The sequence below is a fragment of the Prionailurus bengalensis genome, chromosome D2 (genome assembly GCF_016509475.1).
Source record: "Prionailurus bengalensis isolate Pbe53 chromosome D2, Fcat_Pben_1.1_paternal_pri, whole genome shotgun sequence".
Taxonomy (NCBI): domain Eukaryota; kingdom Metazoa; phylum Chordata; class Mammalia; order Carnivora; family Felidae; genus Prionailurus; species Prionailurus bengalensis.
The window spans coordinates 30,096,295-30,114,792 of NC_057351.1; the positions used below are offsets into that span (position 1 = coordinate 30,096,295).

Here is an 18,498-nt window from a genome sequence, read left to right on the forward strand (position 1 = left end):
CACCTGCATGTCATCCTGGCCCCGTCATCGGGAAGCTGTGCTTCAGTGCTTCGCTCTGCCAAGTCTCACCTTCCTCAGGGGGTGACAGCCATCGGCGGGACTGAAAATCACGAGGCTAAGGTGCCGGACGGGCCCTGGCGGTGTTCCAGAGAGGGCAGTGGGATCCCCTCTGGGCGCTCCGCTGCCCTGAGCTACTTCAGCTTGGCACTGTCTCGTTGTCAGCACGAAAACGTAGGAACCCACAGTCGCCTGTCATTTAGAGATCGTCTTTCATGGGGAGGGGGCGGCCTGCCGCTCTCGGCCTCAGATGCCAGTGTGGGGCCCCGGACGGTGTGGGCTGGGGACCTCAAGGGGCTGTTTCCATGTCGCCTCCTGACCCGGCGCCGGGCCGCACCCAGGCCCAACAGCCTTCTTGGTGCCCGGTCCCCCAGACGCCTCAAGCTTTGGGGAGGGGCGTGTGTGAGTGTGCTATTCACGCCGTGGCCCTGGCGAGACGTACGGTTGCTTATTTTTGGACTCTCGGAAGTTCCTCCCGGCTGAACACTGCGGTGGTGGGATTGGCTGCAAATCCACGGTCGTCCCGACCGTTGTCAAGGAGCCGCAGCCGCTTCCGGGCAGCCCCGCCACCTCGCGTGTCCCCTTCTCGCTAGGGTCCCGTAGCGTCTCCGCGCGGGTCCGGCGTCCCTTCTCCTCTTCTCCACCTACCCTTCTCCTCTGTGTGTTGTCTCTTCCAGCTTCTCGAGAATCATGCACCAAACCGTGCAGGAACTGTCACCGAACTGCAACGTGTCCTTCCTCCTGTCCGAAGACGGCAGTGGCAAGGGGGCTGCCCTCATCACGGCCGTGGGCGTCCGGCTCCGGGAAGAATCGAGCAGCTAAGAGTACCGGCCCCCGGCCTGCTGTCCTTCCAGCGCTCCTCTCTTCAGGCGGCGACCCCCTGTCCCTCCCAGTGAGCTGTGCCGGGAGACCCCGGCGCCAGGGCCGGCCTCGCCGCAGCGGGGAGGGAGACCCAAGCCAACTAATGGCGCATAGCGTAGGGTACAAAATAGAGCGCGTGCTGTCGATAATCTCTCCCCACTCCGGCCCCTCCTCGTCTGCCCCCGCCACTCTGCATGATCCGATTTCTACCCGGTCGTACGCTCCCCGTGTGTGAAGTTTAGTGGCGTCTGTTTCCAGTTTCTGCATTCGTCCTACAGAGTTATTTATTGGCCCAAGGTGAAAAGTCGCACCATCTGGCAGGCCTCCTGGGCCTCCGCAGCCCGTCCTTGGGGACACATCCCCTGTGTGAAACGTATTATCACCAGCAGACACTGCCGGGACTCCCTCCCCGGGGGAACCTTAGCTGCTTCCTCCCGTCCCAGCGCCCACTGCTGTCTGGCGTCCCGAGGTTGCCCTCAAGACGTGTCAGTGCCACTGAATCGTGTGTCCGTGGAACTGGTCAGAGCCATGCCGTGACAGTCTTGCATTCTGTCTGTCTTGTTGCGGGGGGCAGGGGGGGGGGGGAGGTGGGCAGTTCTGCGGGAAAATGTCTCGTCTCCATTTGGGCAAAAGGAACCAAACCGACAAACAGTGCCCCCATTGGAATTTCCCATTGCTTTTGTGAGCCATGTTGTATGACCTAGTAAACTTTGTACCAATTCAAAGACCCGAGTGATGCTTGATGGCTGGAGAGCGGGGAGGACACGGGGTGGGGGAGGCGGTGAACACCAAGCCCTGGGGATTCTGGGTCGGGGGAACAGTGACGTGAAGATCATGTTCTTCAGCCCCCAGCCTTCTTCTGGGACAACCACCTCTACTCTCTGCAAGGGTGACAGAACTAGCCTCTCCCCTTGTTTTCCAGCACCTGCCTGGCCACCTCCTGCCCCAGCCCAGGGTCCCACCCCCGCCCGCACCTTTAAGAAGGTAGAGCGATGGAAAGCCCCTGTCCCCCAGGGCCTTCCAGAGGCTGCTTGGCTTTAACGAGAGGACAGTGCAACTCTGGTCTCCCTACTGCCATCCCCAGGGAGACCCCGCCCTTGGTCACCCTCTGCCAAGAGAACAGACGACGTAGGCCCCCTGTTCCAGCGCAGATGAAGTCTCGCCGCAGGCCCGGGCTAGCAGGTTGCCCGCGTTGTCCTCCTCTCCCACTTTTAACGAATCCCTTCTCCAGGAAGCTGATCCTCCTCTGACCCTTCCATCCCTACCCGACCTCAACCTTGAGGTTGCTGTTCTACCCCCACGGCTCATCAACGGATCCCACATCGGTCCGCACCTGGTGATCGAGGTGCCACGTGATTCTCCCAAGCCATGACTCCAGCCCTACCTGGCTTCCTCCAGGACTAACTGCATGTTCCCTTGGCATGTCAAGAGCAGAGTCCCTTTATTTGGTGCTGCCAGTCCCTATGGCACAGTGATCTTTATGGGCAACACAGCATTAAACTCTCTTGCATTTACAGCGTTATGTGGTTCTTCCGGAGGGGCGGGGGGTGTGCAGGGTGAGTCGGCAAGCGGGGAGAAGGATGTCCTTGGGGTGGACTGGGCCGGGCCTGGAGCTCTCTGGGAGTCGAGACGGTCGGCGTTCTCTGCCCGTCACCTTCTTGTTGCTGGAGCGAGGGTGAAGGCTGGTGCCCACTTCCTGGAGGCATTCGTGTGAAATCGCCGGCTTGGGTTGATAAAAATCACGGTGACTGTTTATGAAGCACTTAACATGTGTTTGGCATGCTAGTTCATGGTGACTGGTCTGAGGCAACACAGCTGAGGCTCCTTTTGACTCAACCACCACCTCCACTGAGCTGGATCTGCGTTCAGATGCTGAAGCGGAGAAGCCCCCGGTCGGATCCACTCACAGCCTTTGCAAAATAAGTTTCCTCCCTGTGTCCGTAGCCTGATCATAAATCAGTGGGTGCTGCCCACGGGTGTTCAGTTTAGTTTAACCAATATTTATAAAAACGTGAGCCAAACTGTACATACAAGTCTGGAAGCCCCACAAGTTTGGATTTCTGGCGTGTCTCGAGAGATTTAGAAGGTCTGGCAACCGTGGGCCCCCATTACCACACGGCGACATTTGTCCGGAGCTGATCGGCAGCTGTCCCCTTGGCCCTCCAGCTGCCACGGTACCCGGAACTCCCTGTTACCCCAACGCTGGAAGTCGGTTGTCTTTTATCACAGTTGCCGTGTTTCTTTTATACCGGATCCAGTTCACTCATTAAGTTGTGTGCTCCAGGAAGACTTTGGGGCGTGCGGCACCTGGATCAGACCAGCGTTAGCTCACACGGTCTTCTTTGACTCTTCCTGGCTGCCGTGAAGCACGGTCAGGGGTGACTGGGCCCTCTCAAGAGTTAGCACCCACTGCAGAGTTCCTGGCCCCATCTTGTCTTTCCACGGATGTGCTGAAGGCTGGGGCGTGGGTCAGACTTTCAGATCTGGACCTCTCAACTGGCTACTTCTCAAAGGGTGTGAAGCCTGACCCAGCAGCCAGGCACAAGGCTTCAGGGTTCAGTAGGCAGCCCGTCTTGGGGGCCCCCGGCCGGCCCATTGGTAGCCTCGGAGGGGGCTGTGTCCCCAGCCATGAAAAAAGTCTCTTTAGTGTGACACCTGTTGACCTTCACAGAGAGGGATGGAGTGTGAGTCAGCTCAATCTTATCCTCCTCAGTCGCTGTGACCCATGGGCAGCAACGGAAAGCAAGCCGGAATCCGGAGCGAAACCTGAGAGGCAGAGGGTCACGTGGAGCAGAGGGGTGAGGGGACAGTTACTGGAACTGCCCTGTGGCTGTCCCCCGCGGGAATTTTGTGCTCTCCTAATTGCCTATCATGGTTCACTATCTCTTGGGAGACACACTCCTCAGCGGATTTGATTTTTGGAAACATCCAGAAGTAATCTGGAGCTAAGTCTAGTGACCGAAGTGGGTGACGAAGCCAAATCAGACCATTTGTTATTACAGACAAAAAGAAACCAAATACGATTTAAAGAAACAACAGAGGTTTTTTTTTTGTTTGATTTGTTAATTGGCCCGTAAAGGAGTTTTCTAGAGGAGTCTTAAGAAATCTGGGCTTTGGCAGTGTTGGGTGCAGTAAAGACGCTCTCCCAAGGGGGCTGCCTTGAAAGAAAATCCCAGTTTGGGTATATTTGCTTAAAAAAGCATTCTCCCCATGACCACACTAAAATCTAAATTAGAAGGGGAAGCAGACAGGGGCGCCTGGGTGCCTCAGTCTGTTAAGCGACTGACTTCAGCCCGGGTCATGATCTCACTAGTTCCCTAGTTCAAGCCCCGCATCAGCCTCTGTGCTGACAGCTCGGAGCCCGGAGCCTGCTTCAGATTCAGCCTCTCTCTCTGCCCCTCCCCGGCTCGTGCTCTGTCTCTATATCACTCAAAAATAATAAAAACATTAAAAAAAAGAAAAAGAAAAAGAAGGGGGAGCAGACAATGGAGGAAATGGGCTGGCAGAGAACACTGGCCTGTCAGAGAGGAGCAGAAATCAGTGAGACCCTGGGTGACAGCCCAGGAGACACGGGGTTCCATGTTCCAGGAGAGCAGGCCTGACTTCGGTTCCTCATCTGTAGCTCTAGAAGATTCCATGGGGCGGGGGGCCCAATAAATGTCTCCATTGTGGGAGCTTCTCGGCCTCTGCCCCTTCCGCCCACACCCAGCATGTCCCACCCAGAGCTCCCCCTCCTCCCCTCCCACCCCTGCCCCCGTGGCCATCCTTCCGGCTGCTCATGCCCAGAACCCGGAGCCGTCCGTCCTTGCCTTCCCTCACATGCCGCCTCCCCTCCATCATTCTGTGGGCTCTACCTTAGTAACATCCAGACTCTGACTACTTGTCACCCCGGTCTGAAACCCCCGTCTCTCACCTGGATCCCTGCAACAGCCTCCCCATCCCCTGCTGCTCTGCCCGCCCCGCAGTAGTCCCGTTCCAACGCGCTGCCAGGCCGATTCTTTTAAAAGGCAAGCCAGAGTACGCGTCTCTCCAACTCAGCTCCGCTGGGCTCCTCTCGGCAGAGTAGCGGCCCAAGTCCTTATCTCGACCGCAGGACCTTGCCTTGGCTGTTCCCTCCGTTCGGAGTCCTTCCCCAGACAGCTAGGCCTCAATAAGGCCTACTCTGACCATCCTGTAACGCGGCTCTCCCCCGGCACCTCCTGCCGTCCCTTCCCCAGCTCTGGTTTTCCCCTTTCCCCTAGAACTTCCCACCCGATACACTGTGTGACTCATGGACTCATTACGCTTGCTTATTGTCTGTCTCCCCACTAGCATGTCAGCGTCTCGAGGGAAGGAATCATCTGCTTTCGCTCACCGGTGTGTCCCAGGTGCCTGGAACAGTGCGGGCACACGTAGCCACTTGTGAGTGTACTGTGAATGAATGAAGGCTGCTGCCAGGAGCACTGGTCCTGCTCTGGGGCTAGCGTCGCCAACTACTGAAGATTCTGAGTTTACTTCAGAAATGCGTAGAGCCTGGGGAGTTGTTCAGACTCTCAGGGACCGTCACTGGGTAACAGGGGAAGTGACCAATGCACAGACACGCGGTGCTGGGGGCCCCTCCCTGATGTGACAGTCCCTGTCTCCAAGCTCTTCTATAAGCTGCCTCAAGGGAAATGTGTGGTGTGGTGTTAAGGTTACAGGCCTTGGAGATACATGCGATCCTGGCTCTGTTGCTTTGTGTATACAGTTCAGGAGGCTTCCTTTCTGAGGCTCCATTTCCTCATCTGTAATATGGGGATAACACCTCCCTTCCTCCTATTATCTACTTTTTACCTCTCCGTGGACAGTGGAGGGTTTTGTCACCCATTAAACACTAAAAAAAAAAAAAAAACAAAAAAACCCAGAATTTTCTCACTTCCTTCCGGCCCGCCCCAGGCACGTGGGATATCTGAGCAACAAAGACCCTGATGGTATCACGAGTGACCTGGACACATGGGCAGCGGGTGGCAAAAGGCATGAACACAGGGGCCCAACCTTGCCCGACGTCACTGTCTGGTTGAGACCAGGCCTCCCTGTCCACCTCTCATCTCCTCTTACCTGACCCTCCCTCAGGGTTTCCTGAGCCTGACGAGCCCACTCTCAGCAGGGCTCCTGGGTGCTGGGTTCCTACCTGGGCCACCGCCTTCCACCTCCCCTAGGGCCCCAGAGCAAACACCAGCCCCTCCGTGGGCCTCCAATTCCCCAGACGTACACGGCTGGGAGCACCAGGTGTGTCTGAGGGAGGAGTAAGAACTCGGTGCCTTCCTCCCCGGCTGACTGCCAAGGTCACTCCTCCTGCCCCTTGAGGGCAGGAAATGCACTGTAACCTTCCCAGGGAGCAGCCTGCTCTCTCCCCAGTCCTGGCCCTGGGGCCCCGACTGAGCTCTTCCTACTGTGGGGTTGGTGCTGCTCACCTGGCCCAAGGAAAGTCCTTGGTTCTTTGTCATTGCAGAAAGCTCTTAAAAATGTCAGGGCAGAATAAGTCCTCACCTCCTTTACCCGGCTCCTTCCTCCCTCTCTGCCTTTTGGCCTCTCTGACCCTGCTCCCTCCATCTCTGTCCCTTCTCTCTTCTCCTCGTCCCAAATGTAGTCTCAGAAGAGAGAGCAGGAGCAGACCAACGGTAAGAACCAGGGCCTGGGCAATGGGGCGAGGCTTTGGCGAGGAGGTGGGGCTCAAGCCAGGCCCAGACCCTAGCGAGGATTGGGCGGTGGGCTCACTGCGGGGATGGCAACCTCCTGTGGGGGCGAGGGGTGCAGGCTCAAGCTGTGCGGGGATGCCCAGAGGCGACCAGGCCAGGCCGTGGGTCCCTGAGGGCCGAGGAGAGGGCCAAGGGCTCACCTGTGGTTGAGGCAGCAGTAGATGATGGGATTGTACATGGTGGAGCTCATGGCCAGCCAGAAGAGCGCCAGGTAGACCTGCTGGATGAACTTGTGGTAGTAGATGTCCTCCTGGAAGCTGCCCAGGATGAAGTAGAAGTGATAGGGCAGCCAGCAGACGGCGAAGGTCACCACCACCAGCACCATGGTCTTCACAAACTGGGCCGGGAGAGGCTCAGGTCACTCCTCAGCCTGGAAGCCCCCTGCCCCCCCAACCCTCCAAGGGTGGTGGCAGGGCACCCCTCAGGCCAGTCTGGGAAGCCCTCGAGTCCCCTGGAGCACACGCCGCCTTGACTCCCGGGCCCTGCACCTCGGGGCTCTTGTTCAGGCCCGCCCCTCTGCCCACACTGCTGTCCTCAAGTCCTTGAGGCCCAGCTCAGTGGCCACCTCCTCTAGCAGGTGTCCCGACCCGTTTACTCAGAGCAGCTCCCCTCCCTGGACAGTGGGTGAGCTCTAGCTCCTAACCCCCTCTGCCAGCTAGGGGTTCCCAGGTGCCCCTCTCCCTGGGATCTGTGTCTGCCACAGCCCTTCTATCCATAGGTAGTGAGACTCTAGTCGGGGACCCCAGCCTCTGCCCGGGGGCCTGCTCCCTGACCTTTCTCCCTTCCCGGCCTGGTCTCTGCAGGCCCTCCTGAGTGTGGGCCAGTACCCCAGGGGGAATGGAGGGGAAGTGGAGGCCAGCTCTTCATGAGGAGGGACATTCAGATGGTGTCCCATATCCCATCACCTCCCTGAATTGCCCTGTGAAAAATGCCTAGTAGCAGACATGAAACCTCAAACACATGAGATTTTGACCTGATACATGATGGGATTAACCATTACCTGCCCCTGGATGCCTAACAGGAAGGGGCCACGGCAAAGATCAGCTTTGACTGGGAGAGACGGGAGAAGGTCTGAATCACAGACTCCTTGGGGGCCCTGAATGGCAGGAGGAGGGGGCACGCCGGCACTTGGGTCGGAAATGGAATGCAGACTGGATACAGCTGGACTCCAACCCCGTCTCCAAGAGCTCGGAGGTCTCCAGTTCCAACATTTGAGAATTCTCCTGTGATTCTATACGGGAGCCTCCTGTGCTTTTGTGGGGCTTCTTAAATTCAACATTACGATTTCTCGAAACGTCTGAGATTTCGGAGAATCTATTATTCTAAGATTCTTGGGAGTATCTGAAATTCCGTGGGGTTTTAGGATTCTCCGATTCTCGTGACGGTCTGGGAAGTTCCTTTAACTTCGTATTTGGCCAAAGGCCAAAGGCAAGCTGTCCTCCCGGGAAGAACTAACTCACGCTCTGTTCAGGGACTGGGGACCGGGCAAGTTAGGGTGGATCCTGTTCTCACCCGCACCCCTCCCCCAGGGGCGGGCTGCGAGCCCGGAAGGGTGAGGCCCCGAGGCGGGGCCCAGACAGGAGCTTTGAGACCTTCTGGGCGCCGGACATGGGGGGGCGGGGGAGCGGAACAGAGTGAGGGCAGAGGCACCGCCCCCCGCCGAGCACCGCCCCCGGCGCCCACCTTCTTCTTGGCCTGCAGGTGGCGCAGGCTGGCGCCGTGCGTCTGGTGCCTGGGGACCTCGCGTCTCCAGAGCGTGAGGCCGATGACACTGTAGGCGAAGAGCATCACCACGAGAGGCAGCACGTAGATGAGGGCGATCACCACGAGGTGGTACCTGGAGGGAGAGCCAAAGGCCTGGGCACGGGACGGCCCCGGGGGCGACTTCGGCATCCGTCAGCGCTCAGTCCCCCGGACCCCGCGAGCGTCCCTAAGCCAACTCCGGGCTAGCCACCCTGCACCACCTCCCAAGCCTTGATTTAACTTAAAAAAATTTTTAAAGGCAACACGGGCTAGCATTTATGCCCAAAGAGGGCTTCCCTTGCTGCAAAAGAGACACCAGCGTTTTCTCGCCTGCGTCCCTCCAGGTGACAGATGAATACTACCAAAAAAGGAAATAGCTAGGAATGAAAAAGTTAACCAAATACATTTAACATTTAAAATGCCATTAAGCACAAAGGAGGAAGTAAAATCACTCATTGCATCCTCACCACGGTAACAATTTGGGACAATTTTCTTCCAGAATCCTGTGTATATATGACATGTGTATGTGCACCTGTATTAGATAGCTTATATATATAGTCTGTATCTGCATCTGTCTGTCTGGAGACGTAGATTTTCTGGAGTTGACATGCTTCCACCCTGCACCAGAATCCTTCTCAGGGAACGGGGCAGCGACAACAGAGTCACTACACGACATTGGTCATCTCTCCCTGCCCATCAGCATTGGGTTGGGAGCATGGCTCATGCCAGCAGACCTTCTCCTGCACCACCTTCGAGCAAGTGGCCCCGAATGCCACTGACGTTTCCTCATCTAGCCCCCGTGGAGAGCAAGCCGGGCTGTGTTGAGCCGTGTCTCTTCCTTCTGGAAAGACGGTGTGAAGGAGATGTGTGCTGGCCACGCCAGCGTCTGAGTGACGCTGCAGGTCGTCTCCAACAGGGCCTGGGTGGGGGCACCTCGTGAAAGGGCCTGAGACCCGTGGCCTTGGCACGTGACCTTTTTCTGCCAGGGCTGAAGTGTTCCCAAGGCCCCCACCCCCCCGTGACCCGTGTGCCGGCCGGTTTCGAGAGGTGCTGCCACCGAGAGGGAGGAGAGCGGGTGGCTCCAGCAAATGTCTTCCCTAAAGCCTGTGTTTAGAATTCTGCTTGCTTGCTCTTGGGGACTGCTAGACCCCGGGCTCCTCAGCTAGTCCTGCTGTGGAGCAAGTAAGGGCAGGGAGGAGCAGTGAGGTCACAGAGTGTTTGAGCTAGATAGACCTTGGGGATCAGCAGGGCTACCTGCCTCGGTGTCTGGAGGGAAACGGAGCCCCAGAGAGGCCCAGAAAGTCTGTGACACGTGAAACAGCTCTACAGATTTAATCACTACCAAAAAACGATTTCCCTATCACTGAAGGTCAGCTCTGTGAAGCCAGAACTGAGTTCTTGGTCAGCCTCTAACTTCTAAGGGTGACCTCAGGCAAGTCTGCTCTCTCCCTTAGTCTCAGTTTCCCCATTTGTAATGCCTAAGGTCCTTCCCAAGTATGAGGGATATCACTCTGTTGCCTTTCCTTGGGACACGGTTCAGGATAGGAATTCACCCTGGGCTAGGTTCCTACACAGAGGGGAGCACCAAGGGGCTGTGGGGGTCATCTGGGGCCTGCCCCAGATCAGGAATCCGTCCTTTCATTGCCTGGATTTGTGTGTGTTTTGATTTTAGGGATCTATGCGCATTTTCCTGGAGGGGGCATCTGTAATTTCACCAGATTCCGATAGACCCGGGATGGGCGCCTGTGAGGGTGGAGCCCTCAAGTGTCCCCACCCAAGAACAAAGACTACATTCTCACACAGAAGACCAGGCTTTGCCCAAATCCTCACGGAATTCTAAGTAACACCGAAGTAGCCTTCCTGTTTTTTCTTGGCGTCTGAATCAGGGTCGGAACTCACCATCCCCAGAGAGCTGGTGCTGGGTGCCCTGAGTTATTATTCCTGGTCCCCTCTCCGGGCCCCCTCTTAGGCAGAAAGGCGTCTGTTAAGGCGGAGAAACACTGCCCCCCAGTGGTCAGTCACAAAATATTCTGCTCTCCACCCTTCCCTGAGCCTTCGGTACGGGGACCTTGCCCTTGGGGGCAGGGCAGGGGTCGGGGAGCGGAATAGAGTAAGGGCAGAGGCCGCCCTCAAAACTCGTCAGTCCCCGGGAACAGGCTTCTCAGGCTTCTTGCCTAGCACTGACGGCCACAGCGAGGCCCGCTTCTGGCTGGTGCTTGGGGCAGATGGAAACCGTGCAGGGGCGGGCGATGGGGGAGGGGTGTTAAAGGAGGCGGAGGGTGGGGGCTGTGTTGCCATGGTGACCTGGCAGCCCTCCGCCAAAGCCTCCGCATCCTCCTGCTTGGGGCAGCTGGGCCTCTGTTGGACTAAATCTGCCACCTCCACGTTTGTTTTCATGTGTCCCCTGCTTCAACTACTATATAGCGGGTGCCAGTTCCGTGCCACGTGCGGCGCTAACGGCGTCATATACATTTTCTCGCGCATGCTCACAGCAACTTTCCAACAAGTTCTCTTCCGAGTTACCGCCTACGGGAGGAGCCAAAGGGTCAGAAAGGTCAAGTGACTATGAGCGACAGGGCAGGACTCTGCCCCAACTACTGACTTGCAAAACCTCAGCAAATTCTCTATCCTCTGCTAAACCGCCAGGCCTCGCATGGGGGTGGGGGGTGGGGGGGTCCACGCGGTGAGAACTGGGCACACTGAGGCCCAGCAAGGGAAAGGACTTACCCAGGGTCACACAATGGCTGGCCCGTGCCTGCGTTCTTCTTCCTAGTCCCCCCCACCCGTGGTGCCCACTCAGCGTGAGGCAGGCACCAGACATCCCCCGGAAAACAACCCCGGCTCGGTCACCTGCCCTTTCTTTCTGCCTCAGTACCCTGAGCATTCGCGGTGGCCTCCCCCGAACACACACCTGTGCGCGCACACACTTCCGCACACACGCGCAGACGTCAGTGGGCGCCGCGTGCCCACACACCCGGTGTCCCACGCACATGTGCACACGGGCGTGTCCTTGTCTAAGTAGCTGTGTGGGGAGGCAGTGGTGAGCTCTCAGGCAGGACTACCTGGGTTTAAACCCTCGCTTCACCACCTGCTGGCTGTGGGACCTTGGGCCTATTACTTAGTTTTTAGGGCTTCAGCGTCCTCATTTGAAACCTGGTCCCCGGTAGTGTTAGGGGAGTGAAGTGGCTTCATGTATGTCAAGCCCAACACGTGGTACGTGCTAAGTGAAACTCACTGAGTGAAACTCACGTAATCCCAAGCGCTCACAGACACCTGCACCCGCACGTGCACACACACACACACACACACACACACACACACTATGGTCCCCACGGCCCAGGCCTTACAAAAGGAGCATCTTGCCGCCATTGTCTTCGGGCCAGACCACCGCACACTTGGTGGCGCCCTGGTCCGTGGTGATGGTGGAGTAGAAGCACTGGGGGAAGGCGAGGGCCAGGGCCAGCAGCCAGATGCCTGCAATAACCGCTCTGGTGCCGCGGGCTGAGAGCCGCGGCTGGAAGGGGTGGACGATGGCCACGTACCTGTGAGCAGAGTGCTGTGTGAGTGGCGGGCACCCCTCCCCCCCGCCAGAGCCCCATTTCCCACGCCGTGCTGGGCCCCCGCAGAGAGCCACCTGGGCTGGTGACTCTCCCACAGCCACACAGCACGCCAGTGCCCTAAAACCCCAGGCCAGGCCTCACCTCATCGCCTCCCTGGGGGCGGACTTACTCTCGAATGGCCACCAGAGAGCGGTGTGGCCACACTGGAAGTCCACTTTGGAAGTCCCCCCAAAGCCGCCGGGCCCCTTGGCCCTCTGCTGTCCCTCTTCTGCTCAGAAACCTTAGCGGAACCCGACAGTCTCCCAGACACAGCCCAAACCAGCCCTGCCTGTCGGCTTTCTGCAGGGGTGGAAATGCCCTATGTATAAACTGTTCTGTTCAGTAGCCATAACCACACATGGCCATGAACACTGGAAGTGTGGCTAATATGACTGAGGAACAGAGTTTTAAGTTTTAACTAATTCAAATGTAAATAGGCACACGGTTAGGTTACCAGACACAGCAGGCCCAAACCTTTAAACTCGGCATTCAAGGCCCTCTGCACATGGCCAACGCACTTACTTTCTCACCTCCTGTGCCACTGCTTCCCGCACCTTCCCTGGCTCATTCTGGTCAAGAAACAGCCCTGCCTGTGTGACCCTCTGTAGGGGGCATTTCTTCCCCCTCAGCCTGAAATTTCTCCTTCCACTCTGGATTCACTAAAGTCCAAGTGAAAGGTCACCTCTTCCAAGAAGTCGGCCAGAAACAGGCTTGTCTCCTCAGCTCCTGCCTCTCTCTGGGGAACCTCTGAGGATTTGAGCTGCTGTTTGGCCTGAGTATCTCAGGCAGGGGTTGTTCTCTCCATTTTCTGCACCAGGAGACTGAGGCTTGCAGAAGGGGAAGAACCAGCTGGAAGAGGCAGCACTGGCCCTGAACCAAGTCGTGCAGTTCCCCTCTGCTCCCGGGACCTCAGAAGCCGCTGCGGGAACGTCCTGGAGCCTGGTGGGGCTGAGGCCTCATGGGTCACGGCCCTGACCAAGGAAGGGAGAGCTGGGGTAGCCGTCAGCTTCCAAGGTCAAAGGATCCAAAGAGCACCATCAAAGACACGGGACCCCACACTGCTTCTCTTATGCTGTGCCCTGTGACTGGAGGCTTTGGTTGCCGCCTCACAAGAGGGAGGGTGTGGGGCGAGATGGGGGGGGGCCCTCCTCGGAATACAGTTTTTATGTGAATAAATTACACAGGATTACAAAGACAATCAGTTATACTGGAATACAGTTAGCAAAATATAAAATAGATTTGGGGCACAACAATATGCACGCTTCTTTATCAACCCACTAAACAAGATCTAGCAGCAGGTCTGGAACCGATGATAAATTTGTTTTTAATATTTATTTATTTTTGAGAGCACGAGTAGGGGAGGGGCAGAGAGTGGTGGGGACAGAGGATCTGAAACCAGCTCTGAGCTGACAGCAGCAAGCCTTACACAGGACTAGAACTCATGAACTATGAGATCATGACCTGAGCCAAAGTCAGACGCTCGACTGACTGAGCCACCCAGGTGCACCACCCCCACCCCTGCTGTCGCGGTAACTATTTAAAAAAATTTTTAAAACATTTATTTATTACTGAGAGACAGAGAGAGACAGAGCATGAGTGGGGGAGGGACAGAGAGAGAGGGAGACACAGAATCCGAAGCAGGCTCCAGGCTCTGAGCTGTCAGCACGGAGCCCGACGCGGGGCTCGAACTCACGAACCGCGAGATCATGACCTGAGTTGAAGTAAGACCCTTAACTGATGGAGCCACCCAGGCGCCCCCGTGGTAATTTTTAAGTAGTGACGACTGTAGTTGATGCTTGGAGATTTCTGCGCAACAGAGGTGTCTGTGATTTCTATCGGTGACGTGGCCCCAGGCACTGCTGGAATCCCAGCAAAATGTGGTTTGTTGCCTCCATTTGGAACAGTGATTTTTCACCCCCGCAGAAGCTGATGACCCCTGGGACTTCTGTGACGGTCTGTGGTCACAAGTTACGCACATCTGGATTGGATGGTTGTCGACCCCTCCTTCCTCTGTCTGAGACACTGACCTTCTCCCTTTCCTGTGGCCGGGCCCTGGGCCAGCTCTACCCCAAGATGGCCTGGATCTGGGCTGAGTGCCTCAGCAGGACGAGAGGAGTGGCATTTCCTCAGGGGCCTCCTCCCCACAGATGAGGCAGGTGACCAGCGGGCCAACTAGGGGGCTGGGGTTCCCTTGCTGTTCTGGCAGGTGGGGTGGGAGAGAGGAGAGCTTTTTCTCTGTTAGTTGAGGGGCAGCTCTGGGGCTTTGATCTAAATGTGGATCCTGACTTCATCACCTTCCAGCTGTAGGGACTCAAACCACCCTCTTCTGTAAAGTGAGATGACAGTCATTTGAGCCCCTGTGGTTGTCTTGGGAAGGGAATGAGATGCTTGAGAAGTGCCTGCAGGCAGCAGGGGTTTAGGACTTGAAAGGGCCATTATTCCTATGTATTTGTGTCCTTTAAATGCACCAGAGGTGACTTTGGTCCTGGATGACCCCTGGGCCTTCCTCTCTGGGGTTAATCTGAACCTGGAGACAAGGTCTGGACCATAGGATGACCTTGCCCTAAGCAGGGAAGTTGACATCCGCGTGTTCTAGGCACCCGGGGAGCGTTGACTCCGTGCCCCCTGAGCTTTCTGCCCTGTCTCAGTGAGGACGGTCTTTCCTGGGGCCCCTCACGCACACCAGGCACCACCCTGCCACGGGCCTTTGCTGCCGCTGTGCCCTCTCCCTGGATTGATCTTTCCCCAGTGCTCACAGGGCTCTCTCTCTCACCTCTTTCCATCCTGGCTCCAAACCCACCCCACAGTGGGGCCGACCGCACACCCGGTCTAGCGCTCCAGCCTGCCCCCACCCCGACACACAGCCCGGCACCTGGGGTCCCCTCGCCTCTCCCTGGTATTTTTCCACAGCCCTCATGACCTCAAAATACAACGTACAATTTATTCATGTGTGTATTATTTAAATTCTCACCAGGGCAGCCAGGTTTATCTGTTTTTTGCCCCAATGGCCACAACAGTATCTGTATGTAGTCGGCCTTGAACATATGAATCAATGAAGAAACGAATGGACGGGGCTTCGCTGTTAACACCCTGGCCTGAATTACCATCCTCTCTCACCTGGATTATTATTCACTAGCCTCTTGCCTGGTCTCCAGACTCCCCCCCTCCCCACCTTAAAATGCAAGTTCCATGAGGCCTGATTTCAAGGACTGTTTTTCCTTCTGGTGTGTGTTCCCCAATGCCTGAAACAGAGGGAGCACTCGAGTATTTGTTGAGTGAAGGAGAAGAACATGTTAGTGGACTTGCAGAGACATCCAGGGGTACTGAGGTGCTTTTGGCGGGGGCAGGGGGTGTGGTCAGATGAGGAGGGACACGCCCCTTCCTGAGAGCTGAGCCGGCTGGGTTCTGGGCCGCTGGCCCTGACCCTGACTTGCTGGCGATCCTGCTTGTCTCTGGCCTCTGTTGGCCTGGGTACAAAATCAGAAGCGTGGCCTAGACGAATGGTTTTCGAACTTTTCTTTTCATTTTTAATTAGGAGAAATACATTCCTCAAATGAAATCTTTAGGGAAACTCCATAGAAAAACAGCCCAGGGCAGACAAGAGCCAGCTGCTGTGTGTCACTGGGCAGACGCCTGGAGATGGAGACAGTGGGGAGGGGGGGGCAGTGGTGGGGGACAGCGGGGCTCATGCCCCTTCAAACCATCCTGACAAGGGATCTGTGTCTCTGAGGGTCCCAGGCCTGCCCCTCCTGGACATACACCTGCTGTCTTTCTGTGTCCCTTTTTGTTTGCTATCTGTCCCAACCATTCTTCCCCAGGGTCACACAGTCCCCTTCTGAGGCCAAACTGTGCCCTGCCTGCCCCAACCAGCTTCAGAAGGACTGCATTTGGCTCCACTGACCACTCCTCCACCCTCCCGGCCTTCAGCAGAAGGCCACAGCCTGCGGCCCCCTGAGAACAGGATTGGGAAAGTAATTGGACCCACTGTAATTGTATGGTAACTGCATGCAATATTAAATCCTCCCCAGTATAATCTATCTAGGAATAGGAAAACAGGAAAAGCCATGTCCTTGTAGTAAAAGAAAGACGCCAAAAGAGATCAACTCCAGAGAAGAATACTCTAGAAGTTCCCTAAACACGGCCCTTCTCTCCCGACAGCCTTGAACAACCATCCAGTGCCAAGTTCTTCCTTGGGTCTAACCTTAACTTTGCCTGCTTTGGTTCCGTGCTCTTTTGTCTCCCACATGCATACTTTTATTTATTTTATTTATTCATTTTTACTAAAAAAAATTTTTTTTTAAGGTTTATTCATCTTTTAGACCCAGAGAGAGACAGAGTGTGAGCAGGGGAGGGGCAGAGAGAGAGAGACACACACACAGAATCCCAAGCAGGTTCCAGGCTCTGAGCTGTCAGCACAGAGCCCCGACTTGGGGCTCGAACCCATGAGCCACGAGATCGTGACCTGAGCCGAAGTCGGATGCTTAACTGACTGAGCCACCCAGGCTCCCCAGATGCACACTTTAAGATCGTGATTGAGTTGGGAGGCAATTCCTTGAGTTCTACTGCTAACTTGCTGTGTGACTATGGACAAGTCACCGGCCCTGTCTGAGCCCCGACAAAGTGAGACAGCTTCCCCCGGCCTCCCCGCCAGCCCCCTCTTGCCTGTCAGCGGCGATGGCGGTCATGGAGTAGATGCTGACGAACATGGCCGTGATGGGGAAGAGGTTCTGGAAGTGGCAGAAGGCACGGCCGAAGTACCAGATGTTGTGGCTGGCGTAGACGAAATTGAAGACGGCATTGAAGGCGGCCATGCAGAGGTCAGCCAGGGCCAGGTTGACAATGAAATAATTGGTGACCGTGCGCATCCTCTGGTGGGCCAGGATGATCCAGATGACCGTGGCATTGCCCGTCACGGCCACCAACACCAGGGCCAGGTAGGCCGTGGCCCACAGCGCCAGCTGCCAGCCGGGCATGGAGAAGGCCGTGATGCCCGTGGCGTTGCTCTCAAGGCCGGGCGAGATGTTGGCGTCAGTCACAAAATCACAGGCCGCCATGGCGGCCTCTGGGTCTGGGATGAGGGGCCTGACTCCTCGCTCCTCCTGAGCCCTGACGCCCTGCCCAGATATGCTAGAGAAGAAGAGTCCTCTTGGGTGCATGCGTATGTGGGGGACAGAGGCGTAGGTGCCAAGCCAGGCACGTCAGGGGTGACAGGGGGTCACTCCCAAGCCTCGAGCGGAGATGAGGTTAGGCTGAGCAGAGAGCCGGGTCCACAGCCATTCGCATTTCAGACTCCCATGTCCTGGCCAGACTTCTCACATGTCCCATGCAAATCTAGAATCTAAGACACAGTTTCAGAGCAGGAAACATCCTTGTAAATCATCTGGGTCGGATGAGGTGAGCACAGAGCGGCGGCCTTGGCATTCCGCAGGTCAGCTGCCCAGCAGGCTTTGCTCCAGGCTGTGGGGTGCGGGCTGGGCTGGGGTCCGGGACATGCTCACCGTGCTGCCATCTGCCAGCCCCGGAGCCTCTGTCCTCCCTGCCGCTCCCCCAGGCAGGGCGGGCGAGGGCCTTGGCAGAGGTGCGGCTTGCTCACGAGGTGTGACTTTGGCTCCCGCCCCTCGTCCCACCCCCTGCTGGGATGGCCCAGCCTTGTCTCTTGAGAAAAGATTCAGGACCGGCTGCGGGGGACAGGGAGGGAACCAGGGGTGGCAGGGCTGGGGGCTGGCACGCAGGCGTGGTCCTGGGGCTGGGGGCTCGTTCACACTTAGCCGAGGCCAGGAGCTACATGCCTGGCAGGCTGGGCGGGGTTGGGGTCCGCCTGGGTTACTCCAGGCAAGTCTCTTAAGGTCACTGGACTTTGGCTTCCTCATCTGAAAAATATGGGAGAAATAAGGTGATGTCCGGTGGTGTGTTTGTGAGTTTTAAATGAGATGATGCACAGACGGTCCCCAGGGCACAGGGGCTGGCACGTCAAAAGCGCGGCAGGGAGTTGTAGCCCCGCAGGAGGCCCCAGAGGCAGGATTCGGAGCACTCCTGACAGGTTCTCAGGTGATGCTGCTGCTGCTGGTCCAGAGACCCCACTCCCTAAGGACGAGGATGGGGCTCACCGCCCCTTCTGTGAACCCCAGAGAGGCCCCCGTGGTGAGCGCTGGGGGGCTGCTCTGGGTCTGTCCAAGGAACCTGCTCTTGGTCATCCACCATGCATATGCGTGTCGCGCCCTGTGTGAAGCCGGGATGCCGTTTCCGAGCGACCGTGTGTGGGGCTGATGTGTGTAAGTGCACACACACTGGTGCATCTGTGGGCACCTGTAGGTGTGTGGCCCCTGAAGGTGGGCTAGGCTCAGCAGGGCAGGGCACGTCCCACATTAAAGCAGAGGAGGGCTCTCGATCGCCAGCCGTGGTGGCCCCCGCTGTGTGTGTGTGCGCCTGTGTGCGTGTGTGTATGGTCTCCAGACTATCCAGCCTTGCACTTGGGGACCCTCCCAGGCTCCGCTCCAGACCCAAGTGGCGCCAGCCATAGC

At 57.1% G+C, this 18,498-nt stretch overlaps 2 protein-coding genes across 3 annotated transcripts in view; one reads left to right on the forward strand and one right to left on the reverse strand.

The window, feature by feature from the left end:
• The window catches only part of HK1 (hexokinase 1), a 126,088-nt gene extending 124,445 nt beyond the window's left edge, over positions 1 to 1,643 (forward strand). For both annotated transcript variants that reach the window (XM_043596513.1, XM_043596512.1), the window contains one exon: positions 735 to 1,643. In XM_043596513.1, coding sequence (XP_043452448.1) covers positions 735 to 879 — 145 coding nt within the window. In that variant the 3' untranslated portion in view covers positions 880 to 1,643. The remainder of the gene's footprint in view (positions 1 to 734) is intronic.
• A 281-nt stretch (positions 1,644 to 1,924) lies between these two features.
• On the reverse strand, positions 1,925 to 17,556 carry TACR2 (tachykinin receptor 2). The gene is made up of 5 exons (XM_043596516.1): positions 16,640 to 17,556; positions 11,726 to 11,920; positions 8,319 to 8,472; positions 6,776 to 6,972; positions 1,925 to 3,684 (listed from the first exon to the last, which is right to left on the reverse strand). The coding sequence occupies exons 1-5, from the start codon at positions 17,131 to 17,133 to the stop codon at positions 3,468 to 3,470; spliced, it is 1,257 nt and encodes a 418-aa protein (XP_043452451.1). The 5' UTR covers positions 17,134 to 17,556; the 3' UTR covers positions 1,925 to 3,467.
• Positions 17,557 to 18,498: the final 942 nt, after the last annotated feature.